The sequence below is a fragment of the Chiloscyllium plagiosum genome, unplaced genomic scaffold (assembly GCF_037043375.1).
Source record: "Chiloscyllium plagiosum isolate Xiang-an unplaced genomic scaffold, Cpla_swu_hap1 HiC_scaffold_27, whole genome shotgun sequence".
NCBI lineage: Eukaryota > Metazoa > Chordata > Chondrichthyes > Orectolobiformes > Hemiscylliidae > Chiloscyllium > Chiloscyllium plagiosum.
This window is the reverse complement of record NW_028270165.1, coordinates 83,352,517-83,371,227: the sequence shown is the minus strand read 5'-3', so window position 1 is coordinate 83,371,227 and position 18,711 is coordinate 83,352,517. Positions and strand designations below refer to the sequence as shown.

At 46.0% G+C, this 18,711-nt stretch overlaps 1 protein-coding gene across 1 annotated transcript in view; it reads right to left on the bottom strand.

Moving 5' to 3' along the window:
• The window catches only part of LOC148144758 (uncharacterized), a gene marked incomplete at its 3' end in the record, with an annotated part of 211,087 nt that overhangs the window by 107,845 nt on the left and 84,531 nt on the right, over positions 1-18,711 (bottom strand). The window contains exon 3 of the mRNA XM_087975437.1: positions 17,721-18,123. Within this exon, the coding sequence (XP_087831563.1) occupies positions 17,721-18,123 (403 nt within the window). The remainder of the gene's footprint in view (positions 1-17,720; positions 18,124-18,711) is intronic.

Sequence of the window (18,711 nt, the reverse complement as noted above, 5' to 3'; positions counted from 1 at the left end):
TCCCCATTAGCTTCTATAGAAGATCGCGCCCCGTTGCAGCGGACAGCTAGGAGCATGCGCCGTTCTTGCTGACACTGAGGAGTATGCGCTGTACACTCTGTGGCAATGCTGCGATTACTGACAAATTTAAGTCTCCAAATGCCAATAGGAGAAAAAGAAACAGTAGAGTCAATATTTATTTATTTATGACTCGACATAACCAAACATGCTCCTCACTAGTTTTGCTATTCACCTTGCCGACACCCCTCATGATTTTACAAATCTCAATAAGTTCACCCCTCAACCTCCTCCACTCCAGTGAATAAAGTCTCAGCCTCTCCTTATAACTCAAACCCTTCAGTCCTGACAACATCCTGGTACATCTTTACCGAACCTTCTCTAATAGTATCCTTCCGATAACAGGGCGACCAGAACTGTACTCAGTGTTCTAAAAGTGGCCTCACCAACATCCTGTATAATTTCAAAATGATGTCCCAACTCAATATTCAACGGTGTGGGCAGCACGGTGGCACAGTGGTTAGCACTGCTGCCTCACAGCGCCAGAGACCCGGGTTCAATTCCCGCCTCAGGCGACTGACTGTGTGGAGTTTGCACGTTCTCCCCGTGTCTGCGTTGGTTTCCTCCGGGTGCTCCGGTTTCCTCCCACAGTCCAAAGATGTGCAGATCAGGTGAATTGGCTATGCTAAATTGCCCGTAGTGTTAGGTAAGGGGTAAATGTAAGGGTATGGGTGGGTTGCGCTTCGGCAGGGCGGTGTGGACTTGTTGGGCCGAACGGTCTGTTTCCACATTGTAAGTAATATAATCTAATGAAGGTGTGAACAATGAAGGCAAGTGGGCTAATCAACTCTTAACCACTCCGTCTACCAGTGATGCAATTTTCAAAGAACTATGTACCTGAACCACACCCCCATGTCTCTGTTCTACAACATAACCCAGGGCCCTGCCAGTAACTGCTACAAGTCCTCCCTTTTTTTTTTAAAAAGCAAAATGCAATTCCTCACTTTTATCTATACCTCTCACGTGTACACGCTCTCTCTCGGACACAGACACACACCACCCAACACGCTCACAGGCTTATACTCCATCACACTCATACATTACCAGTTTTTGTTTTAAAGCTGCTCATTTCTGAGGGAGATCCAAGATGGCGGCGACCCAGCAAGTCTGAGTCTACAGTGCTCCTCCCAAGACTTGGGTAAAGTGGGTCACCCACCCCCACCACACTCACCAAATCATTTATAATAGTTGTTTAATTTAATTAGTTGTTTAATATTAAACTTAAACAATCTAATCTTTAGTTAAAATGACTAAAGGGAAGGGAGCCCGCAGCTCTCAACAAGCAGGACCCCCTCCCCCATCCTCTCCAGCTGCAGCAGAGGCGTCCACAGCCACCCCAGGGGACTTACCTATAGGGGCAAGCCTTGTGGAGATGATCTCCAAGCTGGATGCGAAGATCGACGCGTTTATCGAGTAGTCCCGAAGTCGATGGGACTCACTCTCAGCCGCGCTGCAGAAGCACGACCGAGACATTAAAGAAATCGAGCGCCGAGTCGGAGGGGCGGAGCTAAAGGCCGCGACCTCCGAAACTGCAGCACAATTGGCCGTGGATCAGGTCCGGACTCTCGAACAGCGAGTCCGGACCTTAGAGAATCACACTGACGACCTCGATAATCGAGGTGGTCGAAAAAAATATTCGTTTGCTGGGCCTTTCCGAACGGGAAGAGGAAGGCCAGCTTACAGTATTCCTGGAGCAGTGACTGTCACAGCTTTTAAATCTGGAAGCTGGATCAGGCCAGGTAAGGGTGGAATGGGCCTACCGGGTTGTAATACGCGGGCCCGGCTCGAACCAGCGTCTCCGCCTGGTCCTGTTTCGGCTGCAGAGCTACAAGGAGAGGCAGATACTTCTAGAAGCCTCTAGAAATCTCGGAAAAGACCCCCAAGCTATGATCTATAAAGGATCCAAGATCATGTTATTCCAGGACTTTTCCCAGGCTCTGGGTCGAAAGAGGAAGGCATTCGACGAGGCGAATAAGCATTTAAGGGACTTAAATATTCAGTACTCCTTACGCTACCCAGCGATGCTACACTTTAACCATGAAAGATCCGTATATAACTTTGGATCACCAGAAAAGGCTAAGGAATTCTTAGACTCTCTTAGATAAACTGTAAGACATAATGGATGTTGGTTTGCCTTTCCCCCCGCTTTGGTTTATATCCCCCCCCTTTTTTCTTCTTTCTCTTACTTTACTGTTTAATATTATCATGAGGAGAGGGATTTGATTTTCTCCCTCCCCTTGGGGTTGGTGTTGGCAGGGGGAGGTGGTTACCTTATTCAATTTTACCTCTGTCTCTAGGAGCGGGGTTGTTTTCCCTTGTTATTTTGTACTATTATATTTAATTATTATTTGTTCAGGTGGTAATTTTTATAGTTATATGTTTATATATGGTATTAACGTTACCAAATATATCCGGGTGTTGGTGTGGGTGGGGGTAGGGTGCTCACTGTTAACTCTAGCTTTGTATTATATTTGAATTCTCATTTTATTGAGGAGCGCCTGGTTCAAGGGTGGGGCATTGGTTGGGAGAGGATATGATGGACTTTTGGAAAGGAAGTGACACTCCCTGGGAACAAGGGGGAAAATCTCCACTTAGATATGTTTTATTTTTTTTTATTTAGAAATAGTTTTTTATTGTATTGCTGTGGGAGTATTAGAGAGGCTTTATTGTTGTAAATTTTATATGCTCTACGCTCGGGATGTTCTGGATAGGGATCCCCCTCCCGAGGGATCTCGGATTGGCCCAGATGATTATGGTTGATCAGTCGGTTAAGTGGTGCACCTGAAATGTCAAGGGGAGTAATTCGCCAGTCAAAAGGAAGAAAATATTATCAAATCTTAAGAAGGAAAGAGTTGATATAGCTCTCCTACAGGAGACACACCTGTCGGATAAAGAACACTTGAAATTACGACAGGGTGAATTTGATCAGGCCTTTTTTTCTTCTTTTAGCTCAAAAAGCAGGGGAGTTGTTATTCTTGTCCGAAAGAGTTTCCCTTTCAAAATCCTAAAGCAGATAAAAGACGAATCTGGACGATATATTTTGATTAAAGCCCTCATAAATGGAGAGGAATATGGGATTTTAAATTTGTACTGCCCTCCGGCACACCCCTTTAAATTTATAACGGAAGCCTTTTCAAAATTGATGGCTTTTGGTGCCTATCATATAATTATAGTGGGAGACTTTAATTGTATTATGGATCCGGAAATAGATAGGATTCCCAAGAGTACTGCAGGAGTATCTCCCAGATCTAGACAATTGATGGATCTGAACAAAGAATTAGGATTAGTATATGTATGGAGATGTCTTCATCCACAGGGCAGAGATTTTTCTTTTTACTCCAATCCACATAAATGTCATACCAGAATTGATATGTTTTTCGCCCCCCTCGATTTTTTAAAATTCCATATCATCCTGTAAAGTAGGTAGTATAGCAATTTCCGATCACGCTGCTGTATATATGGAAACTAAGGCGAGGAACAATGGGACATCCCCTCAGCATTGGCGTATGGACCCCTTCCTAATGAAAGATAGTAAATTTGTAAAGTACTTCTCTCAAGAATTTAAAACTTTTTTAGATATTAATTCAGGTACAGCTAGCAACCCATCAATGATGGGGGAGACCATCAAAACTTACACACGAGGTTTGATCATCTCCTATTCAGCGACCCAGAAGAAATTGAAGGGAGAACAACAGCGTCTGCTTGAAGCTCGCTTAAAAGCAGCTGAAACAGCATACACTGATAGACCTTTTATTATTAAATTGCAAAGGATTACGGCTCTTAGGACAGCTCTAAACACTACGCTTACTCAAACGGCTAAGAGGGAAATATTATTTGAAAAACAAAGGTTATATGAATATGGCGACAAACCAGGGAGATACTTAGCATTTCTTGCAAAGAAAAAAAAGGCCCCTCAGACTATTACGTCTATCAAGGAAAGTACGGGTATTTTAACTCATGATCATAAAAAGATTAATGCGATCTTTAGAGAATTTTATTCTGAGTTATATAAATCGCAGGATTGTGAAGATAGGACGAGGAGGATGCAGTCATTTTTTAAAAATTTGACCTTTCCAGGCCTAACTCCGAAACAAGTATCGGTCCTAAATGCTCCTCTTACAGTCCAAGAAATACTTGATGTAATTAGGCAACTTCAGAGTGGTAAGGCACCGGGCCCAGATGGTTTTCAAGCTGAATTCTATAAAGAATTTATAGAAATATTGGCTGGTCCACTTATGGACATGTATAACTATGCATGTAATCAGGGCTGTCTCCCGCCTTCGCTGAAAGAGGCAAATATCTCTCTCATCCTTAAAAAAGGAAAGGATCCAGAAGATTGTACATCATATAGGCCAATATCCTTGCTAAATGTAGATTTTAAAATCCTTTCTAAAACGTTAGCACTGAGACTAGAAAGGGTACTGCCACATATTATAAAGGAGGATCAGACGGGGGTTTATTAAGGGCCATAGATCATCCAATAATATTAGAAGGGTTTTGAATATGATTCAAGCCTGTCATCAGGGAAAGATACCAGGAGTAGTGGTTTCATTAGATGCGGAAAAGGCATTTGATAGGGTTGAATGGTCATATTTGTTTTACACATTGGAAAGGTTTGGCGTTGGTCAGGTGTTTACCAAATGGGTCTCAACATTGTATAGTGATCCCAAAGCAGTTGTGGTTACCAATGGATTAGGTTCAGATAGCTTCAGTGTGGTAGGGGCTGCCGTCAGGGATGTCCCCTCTCGCCATTGTTATTTACACTAATAATTGAACCACTAGCAGAAGCTATACAAGCTGATCCTAATATAACGGCCCCGAGGATTGGTACAGGTAAACATAAAATTACCCTTTATGCAGATGATGTTCTTCTATTCCTCAGTAATCCTCTGATGTCCGTACCTCGCCTAATCCAAGTTATTAATACATTTAGCGCATTCTCAGGCTATAAAATTAATTTTTCAAAATCGGAGGCTATGCCAAAGGGTGGTCTTGCTATGACGCCCCACTTAGTGGACGGATCCCTTTTTCCCTTTCGTTGGTCCCTGGAGGGCTTCTTATATTTAGGCATTTTATTACTCCAGTATTTGGTCAGTTGTATAAGGCTAATTTTGTGCATTTACTGGAAAGGATAAGGCAGGACCTCCAGCGATGGGGAGACCTTCCAATTTCCTGGTTGGGTAGAATAGCACTAATCAAAATGAATGTCCTATGAGAATGTTTCTGGTGATGCTGCCGAGGATGGCTCTATGTAAATTATATGGCTGGCTGGAATCATAGACGGCCCCTCATTAAGCTGAAGAAGCTACAGCTTCCACAGACAAGGGGAGGATTGGACTTCCCAGACTTTAGGAAATATCAGTTAAGTTCCCTATTAAGTTACATAGCTGATTGGGTCTTGTCTGATCCACAATCAATCTGGTTGGACATCAAGGCCTCTCAAGTAAAATACCCACTTATTAACCTTTTATTTTCAGACAAGAGGAAAATCATTACAGATCACTGTAAAAACCCTATAATACTAAACACAATTAAGGCTTGGAATATAATGCGGCAAAATGAGGGCAACTCACATAAAACATCCCCCTATGCACCGATAGTGGGAGCATGGGGATTCCAACCGGAGTTTACAGATGCCACTTTTAAACTCTGGAGATCCAGGGGTATCTCATGTCTCGGGGATTTATTTAAAGATGGGGTCCTGATGTCTTTCGGACAGCTGCGTCAGAAATTCGGATTACCCAATGGAGACCTCTTTCGATACTTCCAAATTCGAGATTTTATACAGAAGAAGACTACGTTATTAGATAGTCTTTATAAATCCGATAGAGAATGTAGTGTCCTACGACCAGTGGGGGTATCTTCCGTCAGTAATATTTATCATTTGCTACATGATGAAGTATCGGGAGATATGGATAATCTGCTTAAAACATGGGATCAGGATTTGGGACTAGAAATCTCTATAGAAACATGGAATGATATTTGGGAAAATGCTAGAAGAATTACTATTTGTAACAGAACCCAGGCTATCCAGCTGAAGATACTTCATAGGGCCCATATAGCACCGTTTCGACTGGCAAAATTTAAGGCAGGAGCATCTCCAATGTGTCCTAAATGCAAAATAGAGGTGGGCACTCTTATACATTGCCTATGGACCTGTCATAAGATCCATAGATATTGGACTAAAGTAGCAAGTGCCCTGACAGAAGTTTTAGGAACGGAAATTAAAGTGGACCCTGTATCTCTCCTTTTGGGCTTTTCGAACTTTCCCTCCCTGGACATGTACTGGAAGAGACTATATTTTCTATTCTTTCTTTCTGTGCAAGGAAAAATATTTTGGTGAACTGGGTGGCTGAGGGGCCCCCCTGGACTTTCAAATTGGCACAGATTAATTATGGAATGTATTTCCCTTGACTTCCTCACAAATATGGTGCACCGAATGACCGAATTATTTTATAAAATATGGCAGCCCTTCTTGAGTTACATAAATACAGATATTTCAGCTATCCTAACAAGGGCTTTTATTTAATTGAGATTACAAACCTGGCTGGTCCGGGGCCCCTCGGGAGAGGAATCCCGCACGAATACGGGTTTTATTACATCTGATGTTAACACATTCCGAGCATGTAAGAGACTTAAATATACACTCTGGTTAGTTGTAGGTCAGATTAGTAGACAGTTGAGTTTTGTTTCTTTTTTTTTTGGGTGTTTTTTCTTTTCTTTCTTGTTAAATTTTGGCTATTGATATACAATTAACTCAAATATACAATGTTTATATCTGAGAGTTTTGTTTATTTTTGTAAACTTGTAAAAATGTTAAATTTCTAATAAAAATATCTATAAAAAAAAAAGCTGCTCATTTCTTTCTGCCTCCTGCACTAAGTTTAGAACATAGAACAATACAACGCAGAACAGGCCCTTCGGTCCTTGATGTTGCGCCGACCTGTGAACTATTCTCAGCTCATTCCCTGACACTATCCCAACATCAACCATGTGCTTATCTAAGGATTGTTTAAATCTCCCTAATGTGGCTGAGTTGACTACCTTAGCAGGTATGGCATTCCACACCCTTACCACTCTCTGCATAAAGAACTTGCCTCTGACACCTGTCTTTAATCTATCACCCCTCAATTTGTAGTTATGCCCCCTAATAAAAGCTGACTTCACCATCCCAGGAAAAATTCTTTCACTGTCTACCCTATCTAATCCTCTGATCATCTTATATGCCTCTATCAAATCCCCCCTTAGCCGCCTTCTTTCCAATGAGAACAGACCCAAGTCTTTCCTCATAAGACCCACCCTCCAGACCAGGCAACATCCTGGTAAATCTCCTCTGCTCCTTTTCCAATGCTTCCCACATCCTTCCTGAAATATGGGGACCAGAACTATACACAATATTCCAAGTGTGGCTGCACCAGCATTTTGTATAGTTGCAGCATGATATTGCGGTTCCGGAAATCAATCCCTCGACGAATGAAACCTAACACACCGTATGCCTTCTTAACAGCACTATCCACCTGAGTGGCAACTTTCAGGGATCTACGCACATGGACTCCAAGATCACTGCCTTCCTGTTATTCTTCCCAAAGTGCATCACCTTACATTTAGCTGCATTGAACTCCATTTGCCACCTCTCAGCCCAATTCTGCAGTTTATCCAAGTCCCCCTGCAACCTATAACATTCTTCCAAACTGTCCACTACTCCACCGACTTTAGTGTCGTCTGCAAATTTACTAATCCATCCAACTATGCCTGTGTCTAAGTCATTTAAAAAATGACAAACCGCAGTAGTCCGAAAACTGATCCTTGTGGCACACCACTAGTAACCGGACTCCAGGCTGAATATTTTCATAAACTACCACTCGCTGCCTTCTTTCAGAAAGCTAGTTTGTAATCCAAACTGCTAAATCACCCTCAAACCCATGCCTCTGCATTTTCTCCAATAACCTACCACGTGGAACTTTATCAAAGGCTTTACTGAGGTCCATGTACACCACGTCAACTGCCCTACCCTCATCTCCATGCTTGGTCACCTTCTCAAAAAACTCAATGAGGTTTGTGAGACACGATCTGCCCTTGATGAAACAGTGTTGACTATCTGAAATCAAATTGTTGCTTGCTAGATGATTATAAATCCTTTCTAATATTCCTTTCCAAAAGCTTTCCTTCAACAGAAGTAAGGCTCATTGGTCTATAACTACCTGGGTCATCTCTGCTGCCCTTCTTGAATAAGGGCACAACATTTGCAATCCTCCACTCTGGTACTAAATCTGTAGACAATGACAACTCAAATATCAAAGCCAAAGGCTCTGCTCTCTCCTCCCTAGCTTTCCAGAGAATCCTTGGATAAATCCAATCCGGCCCAAGGTACTTGTCTATTTCACTCCTTTTCTAGAATTGATAACACCTGTGTGCAACTAACCTTGATCCTTTCGAGTCTAATATCTCGTACATCATTCTTCTCCTCTACAATATTCTCCTTTTCCTGAGTGAAGACCGATGAGAGATATTCATTAACACCTCTCCAATCTCCACAGGGCCCACACTCAACTTCCCACTTCTGTCTTTGATTGGCCCTATTCCTACCCTAATCATCCTTTTATTCCTCACATACCTATAGAAAGCTTTAGGGTTCTCCTTTATGTGTTAAAGACTGCTCATGTCCTCTCTTTGCTCTTAACTCTCTCTTTAAATCCTTCCTAGCTGATCTGTAACTCTCCATCGCCTCATCTGAACCATCTTGCCTCATCAACACATAAGCCTCCTTCTTCTTTGTAACAAGAGATGCAATTTCTGTTGTAAACCACAGTTCCCTTACCTTATCACTTCGTGCCTGACAGGGACATACCTATCAAGGACACACAATAACTTTTCCTTAAACCAGCTCCACATTTCAATTGTCCCCATCCCCTGCATTTTGCTACCCTATTCTATGCATCCTAAGTCTTGCCTAATTGCATTATAATTGCCCTTGCCCCATCAATAACTCTTGACCTGTGGCATGTTCCTATCCCTTTAAATTGCTATATGAAACCTAACTGAATTATGGTCACTCTCTCCAAAGTTTTCACCTTCCACTAAATCAAACACCTGGCCTGGTTCATTACCAAGCACCAGATCCAGTGTGACCTCCCTTCTTGTCGGCCTTCGACATACTGTGTCAGAAAGCCCTCCTGCGCACACTGGACAAAAACTGATCCATATGACGTACTAGAGTGAAAGCATTTCCAGTCAATGTTGGGGAAGTTAAAGTCCTACCCAGAATAATTTTGCTAATCCTCTCTTCCACCTCCCTGGAACTCTGCGGAAGCCTATAAAAAAAACTCCAAGCAGTGTGACCTCTCCTCACCTGTTTCTAACCTCAGCCCACATTACCTCAGTAGACGAGTCCTCATCAAAAGTTCTGTCAGCCACCGTTATACTATCCTTGACTAACAAGGCCACGCCTCTCCCTCTTTTACCGCCTTGCCTGTTCTTAATGAAAGATCAAAACCCTGGAACCTGCAACATCCATTCCTCACCCTGCTCTATCCATGTATCCAAAATGGCCACAACATCCAAGTCCCAGGTACCTAGCCGTGCTGCAAGCTCACCGACCTTATTGCGGATACTCTGGCGTTGAAGTAGACACACTTCAAACCACTTCACTGTCTGCCAGCACATTCCTGTGACCCTGAAATCCTGTCCTTGTCCTTCCTACTCTCATCCTTCTGTGCACTACAGCTATACCCCCTATTCCCATCCCCCTGCTGAGCTAGTTTAAACCCACTCGAATAGCTCCAGCAAATTTCCCACCCAGGATATTAGTACCCCTCTGGTTAAAGTGAAGACTGTCCTGTTTGTACAAGTCCCACCTTCCCCAGAATGAGCCCCAATTATCCAAAAGCCTGAAACCCTTCCTCCTGCACCATCCTTGCAGCCACGTGTTTAGCTGATATCTCTCCCTATTCCTTGCTATCACGTGGCAAGGGTAACAAACCAGAGATAACCACTCTGTTTGTTTAGATTAGATTAGATTACAGTGTGGAAACAGGCCCTTCGGCCCAACAAGTCACACCGACCCGCCGAAGCGAAACCCACCCATACCCCTACATTTACCCCTTACCTAACACTACGGGCAATTTAGTGAAACCCACCCATACCCCTACATTTACCCCTTACCTAACACTACGGGCAATTTAGTATGGCCAATTCACATGACCCTGGACTGCACATCTTTGGACTGTGGGAGGAAACCGGAGCACCCGGAGGAAACCCACGCAGACACGGGGAGAACGTGCAAACTCCACACAGTCAGTCGCCTGAGGCGGGAATTGAACCCGGGTCTCAGGCGCTGTGAGGCAGCAGTGCTAACCACTGTGCCACCGTGCCGCCCACTCTGTTTGTTCTAGCCCTCAGCTTCCACCCTAGCTCCCTGAAATCCTGCCTTACATCCCTACCCCTTTTTTGTTGTGGTTAGCACTGCTGCCTCAGCGCCAGAGCCCCGGGTTCCAATTCCCCACCCACGTCTGCGTGGATATCCTCCCACAGTCCAAAGACGTGCGGGTTAGGGTGAATTGACCAAGCTAAATTGCCCCGTAGTGTTATGTGACGGGGAATGCGGAAGATGGACCATCAGGTTCTGAAGCTGCTGCTACTCCTCCCCTGCAAATACAGATAGAGCTTCACCTCAGACTGCAACTTCATTTTTTCATTCTGGGGTTAAATTGTTGACTTGCAGCAACTGAAAAGAAAGCAAGTGAATCCAGGGAGGGGACAGAGTCGGGAAACGTTGGTCCAGGTCTGTGTCTCAATTGGCAAACACACGGCAAATGCAGTTCCACAGTGTGAAGTTTAGATTAGATTACATTACAGTGTGGAAACAGGCCCTTCGGCCCAACAAGTCCACACCGCCCCGCCGAAGCGCAACCCACCCATACCCCTACATTTACCCCTTACCTAACACTACAGTCAATTTAGCATGGCCAATTCACCTGACCTGCACATCTTTGGACTGTGGGAGGAAACCGGAGCACCCGGAGGAAACCGACGCAGACACGGGGAGAACGTGCAAACTCCACATACTCAGTCGCCTGAGGCGGGAACTGAACCCGGGCGATTCAATTCCCGGTTATAGCCTCGGTTATTAGATTAGATTACATTACAGTGTGGAAACAGGCCCTTCAGCCCAACAAGTCCACACCGACCCGCCGAAGCGCAACCCACCCATACCCCTACATTTACCCCTTACCGAACACTACGGGCAATTTAGCATGGCCAATTCACCTGACCTGCACATCTTTGGACTGTGGGAGGAAACCCACGCAGACACGGGGAGAACATGCAAAATCCACACAGTCAGTCGCCTGAAGTGGGAGTTGAACCCGTGTCTCTGGCGCTGTGAGGCAGCAGTGCTAACCACTGTGCCACCGCGCCGCCCAAAAATAACTGCTGAAAGGAGGTGCGTTGTTTAAATGGTGATATATTGGGATGTGAAGAAAGTCAGGACTGCAGATCCTGGAGATGAGAGTCAAAAAGTGTGGCACTGGAAAAGCACAGGAGATCAGACAGCATCCGAGGAGCAGGAGAATCGACATTTCAGGCACGAGCCCTTCCTCAGGAATGATGTGTGCATGTAAAAAGTGGCATCAGCGTCCTTCCACACCAGTCACTGCCAGTTGTCAGACGGATGCAGCAAGCAATCAGCAAGGCAAGAGGTATATTAGCAAGAGGAATTGATTTCAGAAGTAGGGATGTCTTCCTGCAGTTAGGGGGTCATTGAATATATTCAAGGCTGAGTTCATCTGATTTTAGAACAACCATGAAGTGGATGTTTATGGGGGAAGGCAAGTAAAATGGTTTTAAGACCAGCACAGAACAGACCCTTCAGCCCAACTAGCTCTGATCTCCAGCATCTGCAGTCCTCACTTTCTCCCCTAATTAAGTCTTCCCCTCTGGGAAAATAATTCTTCCTATCCACCCCTGTTTACACCCCTCATGGTTTTTAGGCCTCAATCAGAACCCCCCCCTCAACCTCCTTATTTCCAATGAAAATAATCCTAATCTACTCAACCTCTCCTCATAGCTAGCGCTCTCCATAACAGGCAACATCCTGGTGAACCTCCTCTGCACTCTCTCCAAAAGTATCCACATCCTTTTGGAAATCTGGCGACCGGAATTGTACGCAGTATTCCAAATGCGGCCGAACCAAAATCTTGTATAACTTTAACATGACCTGCCAGCTCTTTTACTCAATCCGTCCGATGATGGAACGCGTGTTGTATACTGCCTTGACCACTCTACTGACATGCGTTGCCACCTTCAGAGAACAATAGACCTGAACACCCAGATCTCTCTGTACATCAATTTCCCCTAGGACCTTTCCATTTACGTATAGCTCGCTCTTGAATTGCATCTTCCAAAATGCATCACCTCACATTTGTCTGGATTGAACTCCATCTGCCATTTCTCTTCCCAACTCTCCAATCTATATTCTGCTGTATTGTCTGACAGTCCCCTTCACTATCTGATATTCCAACTTGCTAATGAGGCACCCGATACCTTCACCTTTCAACCTCCTGTGCTTCAGTGAAAAAAGTCCCGGCCTACCCACCAATAGGTGCGAAAGCAAACCAAACGCCGCCTTCACTACTCTGTCCACCTGAGACTCCAGCACTCCAAGGTCTCTTTATTCTGCAACACTCCCCTTAACTGTGTCAGTCCTGCCTGGATTGCTTGACAAAAATGCAAACCTCTGATTTCTCTAAATTAAACCCCAACTGACACTCCTCGGCTCATCAGTCGATCCCATAAATTCTAATTTATAGTAAACTCTTTCCTCTTTTATTCCCTGGAAGCTGAAAATCTCCATCCCACACTCACTCCCTCCATTTTCACTTTGGTTATAACGGAAGAATGTAACTGAGAAACTTATCAGCCACGATTGAATGGAATGAGCAGACCTGGTGGCCTAATTTCTGCTCCTATGTCTTGTGGTCTCTTGCTGTCCTGGACACCGAGAGAGAGAATTGGGACCAGCATTGAACCGATCATGACTGGATATGGATCTACCTGCATCTAGGTAGATGGGCTGGGACTTTTTCACTGGCGCATAGGAGGAGGAGATGTGACCTTATCAAGATTTATAAAATCATGAGGGGAGAGATGAGGTGAACGACAGGTGCTCTTCCCCTAGGGTTGGGGTTTCAAGATTAGGGAGCAAATTTTGATGGTAACAGGAGAAAGAGATTTTTAAAAGACTTGAAGGGCACAATTTTTTTATACAGAGTGGTTCACATGCGGACTAAATGTCTCAAGGAAGTGGTGGATGCAGGTACAGTAACGACGTTTAAAAGACATTTGGATAAGTTCATGAATAGGAAAGGTTTGGAGGGATATGGGCCAAACACTGGGAGGTGGGACTGGTTTAGTTTGAGAACATAGTCAGCATGGGCTAGTTGGACTGAAGGGTCTGTTTCTGTGCTGCATGGCTCTGTAACTCGGTCCTATACTAGTCTTAAAACCATTTTCTTGCCTTCCCCATAAACATTCACATAAAAATCAGATGAACTCAGCCTTGAATATATTCAATGACCCCCTAACTGCAGGAAGACATCCCCATTTCTGAACTTAACCTCTTGCTAAGACACCACTTGCCTTGCTCATTGCCTGCTGCACCTGTCTGACAACTGGCACAGAAGGACACTGATGCCCCTCTGAACATCCACGCATCATTCCTGATGAAGGGCTCGTGCCCAAAACTTCGACTGTCCTACTGCTCGGATGCTGCTTGACCTGCTGTGCTTTGCCAATTGTGGTCTTCTCTACATCGGGGAAAGCGAGCGTAAACTTGGGAAACGGTTTGCTGAGCATTCCAGCTGGGTCCGCAGAGGCTGAGCGGACTTCCCATTTTAATGCCCCTTCCCACTCCCCTTCTGACATGACTATCTTTGGCTTCCTCCATTACCACAACAAACCAAACCACAAATTGGAGGAACAAAACCTCCATCTTCTGTCTGAGCAGTCAACAGCCCGGAGGACTCAACACTGAGTTCTCCAGACCCACAGCAGTGTGGTTGAGGGCAAACAGCACAAGGATTAAACAAACAGTGAGGGGCAAACAGCACAAGGATTAAACAAACAGTGAGGGGGAAACAGCACAAGCGCCAGTAAAAGCAGATGGAAAGTGAGTGTAAAATGTCACTATGACAGGACAGGCCCCACATTCCTTCCCCTCCGTCCCCCCACAACCTGCCTCACCTTTCACCTCCCGGGCCCAGTACCTTCCAGGTGGCCCCATAGTTGACACAGGGGCCGCCCCACGACCAGTAGAACTCCACCACCCAGGCGGCCGACGAGTTCCCAAGCAGGCCCTTAACCCCATCCGCCTCCAGAATGCTCACCGGCTCCTGCCTGCTGTACAGCCGGCCGGTGTGGCCGTGACACCGCAGCTGCGCCAGGAAGGCGGCGGTGCCCAGTGACGGGTGTCTGCCCCGGGCCGCACGGCGCCATTTTCCTAACGGCCGCCCTCCCGCCGCTTCCCCGCTCGAGCGACTTCTCCTCCCAACCGCCTTCGCCCCCGCGTGACGTCTGCACGGGGGGATGGGCGGGGCCGGGGGAGCCTCACCGTCACCAAGCAACAGCACCTCGCGCTACAACTGCTCATTCACAAAAACAAACTCTCCTGTCTCGCTCTGCAGCTGCAGGGGGGACACTGCCACGTTTCCAGGAGCCCTGTCTACATTGGGAAAGCTCACGGCTCAATTTAAACAGATATTCCCACATCTAACGGAACGGCGTCATATCTAAAGGGGGCAATCTGCATTTTAAAGGGACATGGACATTTTAACGGGCTACTTTTGCAAATAAAGAGGTTTAAATGGACAAGATTACATTTCAAAGGGATGTGGCACATTCAAAGGGATATCTTCATATGTAAAGTGACGCAGTTATATCTAAATGAATCTACATTTCGAAGAGACGTTGCCCTATTTATAAGTAGAGACAATAGGTGTGAATTCTGTCTGTGTCCCAATGTTGAGTCAGACTGACATTTTTCTTAGAAAAGCTCTGCATTTAAATTACATTCTTGAGAAGGTAATTTATAGATTCGGGTGTAGGTTAGGGAGAATTGGCTGTGTGAAGTTACCCATAGTGACCAGAGATGTACAGGTTAGGGTGGCTTGGCCATGGAAATATGGAGTAAGGGGTTGGATATGGCTGGGATACTGTTCAGAGGGCCAGAGAGGAATAGATGGGCTGAATGGTCTGCTTCCACATTGTTGGGATTGTATGACCCTCCCCATAAAGTGTCCATTTTATCTACATCTATCCTGTCAAGCCCCTTTCAGAATTCTACTGGTTTCAGTAAAGGTATGCAGCACAGAAACAGACCCTTCGGTCCAATTGGTCCATGCCGACCAGGATTCCAAACTAAACCAGTCCCACTTGCCTGCATTTGGCCCATATCCCTCTAAACCTTTCCATTCATGTACCCATCCAAATGCTGTTTAAACGTTGTAAATGTACCAGCAACTACCACATCATCAGTAAGTTCATTCCACATACAAAGCCACCCTCTTTCAAAATGTTGCCCCTCCGGTTCCTTTTAAATCTCTCTCCTCACCTTAAGTAATATGCCCCCAAGTTTTGAGCTCCCCGATGCTAAGCAAGAGCCCTTTGCTATTCAGCTTACCTCCACTCCTCATTTTATCAATCTCAATGATGTCACCCCCTCACCTCCTCTCCTCCAGTGAATAAAGTCCCAGCCTCTCCTTATAACTCAAACCCTCCAGTCCTGGCAACTTCCTGGTAAATCTTTACCGAACCCTCTGTGATAAGAATACTTCTGATTACAGGGCCATCAGAACTGTACTCAGTACTCTGAAAGTGGCCTCACCAACATCCTATACAACCTCAACATGATGTCCCAACCCCTGTACTCAATGGTGTGAACAATGAATGCTATGCTGCTAAATGCCTTCTTAACTGCCCTGTCAATCAGTGATGCAACTTCTAACGAACTATGTACCTGAACACCACTCCCCCATGTCTGTCTGTTCTATAATATGACCCATCACACTCACTTTACCAAGCATGTACACACTCTCACGCACAAACTCACATGCACCCACACACAATTCTATGGGGTGAATTTGTATTGGCAGAATTATATTTGCAGATGTATTCAATTTTGGTCAAAAAGCACACAATTTCCAGGCAGTCAATCCATGTAATATTTTATGAATTTGGAAATAGAACCAGTCTGACTCAAGATTGGAATACTGTCAGACTCAATTCTCAGGAAGAAAGTGAGGACTGAAGATGCTGGAGATCAGAGCTGAAAAGGTGTTGCTGGAAAAGCGCAGCAGGTCAGGCAGCATCCAAGTAGCAGTAGAATCGACGTTTCGGGCATGAGCCCTTCTTCAGCCCTTTCCTGAAGAAGGGCTCATGCCCGAAACGTCGATTCTCCTGCTCCTTGGATGCTGCCTGACCTGCTGTGCTTTTCCAGCAACACATTTTCAGACTCAATTCTCACATCTTTAAATGCATTGTCTGAGCTGAGATGTCATCTTATTTATAAAACCTAAAGTCATCTCAAGAATGTGACTTAAGAGATGTTCTGGCAGTTACACATTAATGAACCAAAACCTGCACCCATTCGAAGAGATGAAAGACTTGACAGCAATCTAGGCTTGTTCAATATATTCCATCAGTTGCATGATACTGATCTTTTGATATACATTCTGTGTCTTACAATGCGGCTCCACAGCTACCCGATGAAGGAGCAGCACTCAGAAAGCTAGTGCTTCCAAATAAACCTGTTGGACAACAACCTGGTATTGGGTGATTTCTTTTTATCAACCCAGACTAATACCGACACCTCCACATCATTTCTCGTGAACACAGCCCACACCTCCTGGTGCTGCCAGTAAACTTTACAATGCTGATGAAACAACGCAGTACCTGAAAGATTTACAATTTCTCACGATACTCGCTTCTCATTCACTGCTCCATCTGATACATGACATTGGAAACTCAGTGCAGGAGGCTGAAACGAAGGAGCAGCTTTAAACTAAAAACGTCTTGGAGCTCAAAGCTTTCAATGAGAGTCTGAGCCCGGCGGTAAGTTCAGGTAACCTTTATTGTGACTCAACTTAGTTACATCTTCAGATTCCCCCCTGCAAAAAGGCATAGACAAAGTAGCTGCTTTTTAAACAGCTCAAGATCAAAGCCCACACACACCTCACTGTCTTTACTATTGGGCAGCACCAGGTTGTAATTGGATCCTTGTTACAGCCGTAATCCGGAGGAAGTATTGCCTCACTCAGCAATTTCAACCCATACCCTGTATCCTGGTAAGTTTCTCCCTGCTCATTTGCCAGTGGGGAGAGGGCAGTGTAGAGTCAACCAGACTGCTGTGGGTCTGGAGTCATGTGTAGGCCAGACCGAGTGAAGGATGCAGATGGAATGACTGAATGAATACTCTCCCACAATGGCGGTTCCCTTTTCTAACAAGGGAGAGAGTGAATCAGATGGGGGCTTTCTCCCCCGCACCACCCACTCCCTCTGCCATCCGTCGTGGTGGGATTCAAACCCGGGAGTCCCCGGAACCGGATTGATAGTCCAATCGATAATGGCACTCGGCCGTCACTCCTTCAATCCCCCTGCGATGGCACGTGAACTCGCTGGTGCTTCCGCAGGTGGGAGGAGCGGGCGAAGCGCTTCCCGCACTGAGAGCAGGTGAACGGCCTCTCCCCGGTGTGGATCCGCTGGTGCCTCAGCAGGGTGAAAGATGTGCTGAAGGCCTTCCCACACTCGGGGCAGCTGAAGGGCCTCTCCCCCGTGTGGACCCGCTGGTGGGCCAACAGGGTGAAAGACGTGTTGAAGGCCTTCCCGCACTCGGGGCAGCTGAAGGGCCTCTCCCCCGTGTGGACCCGCTCGTGGCTCCGCAGGTGGGAGGAGCAGATGAAGCCCTTCCCGCACTGAGAGCAGGTGAATGGCCTCTCCCTCGTGTGGATGCGCTGGTGGATCAGCAGGGTGGAGGAAGCGCTGAAGGCCTTCCCGCACTCAGGGCAGGTGAACGGCCTCTCCCCCGTGTGGACCCGCCGGTGGGCCAACAGGGCAGAGAAAAACATGAAGGCCTTCCCACAATCTGGGCAGCTGAAGGGCCTTTCCCCTGTGTGGTCCCGCTGGTGGGCCAGCAGGTGGGAGTAATGTCTGAAGGCCTTCCCGCAGTCGGTGCAGGGGAATGGCCTCTCCCCGGTGTGACTGCGCCGATGAATCTCCAGGGCAGACGGGAAACGGAAGCCTTTCCCACAGTCGCCACACTTCCACGGTTTCTCCACGGGGCGGGATTCCTCAGGTTTCTCCATGGATGAAGCTTCAGCCACACACAATCGAACTTCCAGCCCCTTCCTGTCGTGAATTCCTCTTTCCAGGTCGTATAGCTGCTACACGCTCCACGCACAGTGCGCTGCAACAGTGGGGTCTCTCGTCCAGTCCCAGTGATGCTGAAAACATACTCACTCAGTCAGGAACCAAAAAGCTTTGATCCCTCTCAGAGAAATCAGTCGAAAATCGTTGCGGTCCTGGTGGACTGAGTGACTGTCAGACATTGACAGCGAAGTGAGGATCGCAAATGCTGGAGAGACAGTCGAAAAATGTGGCACTGGA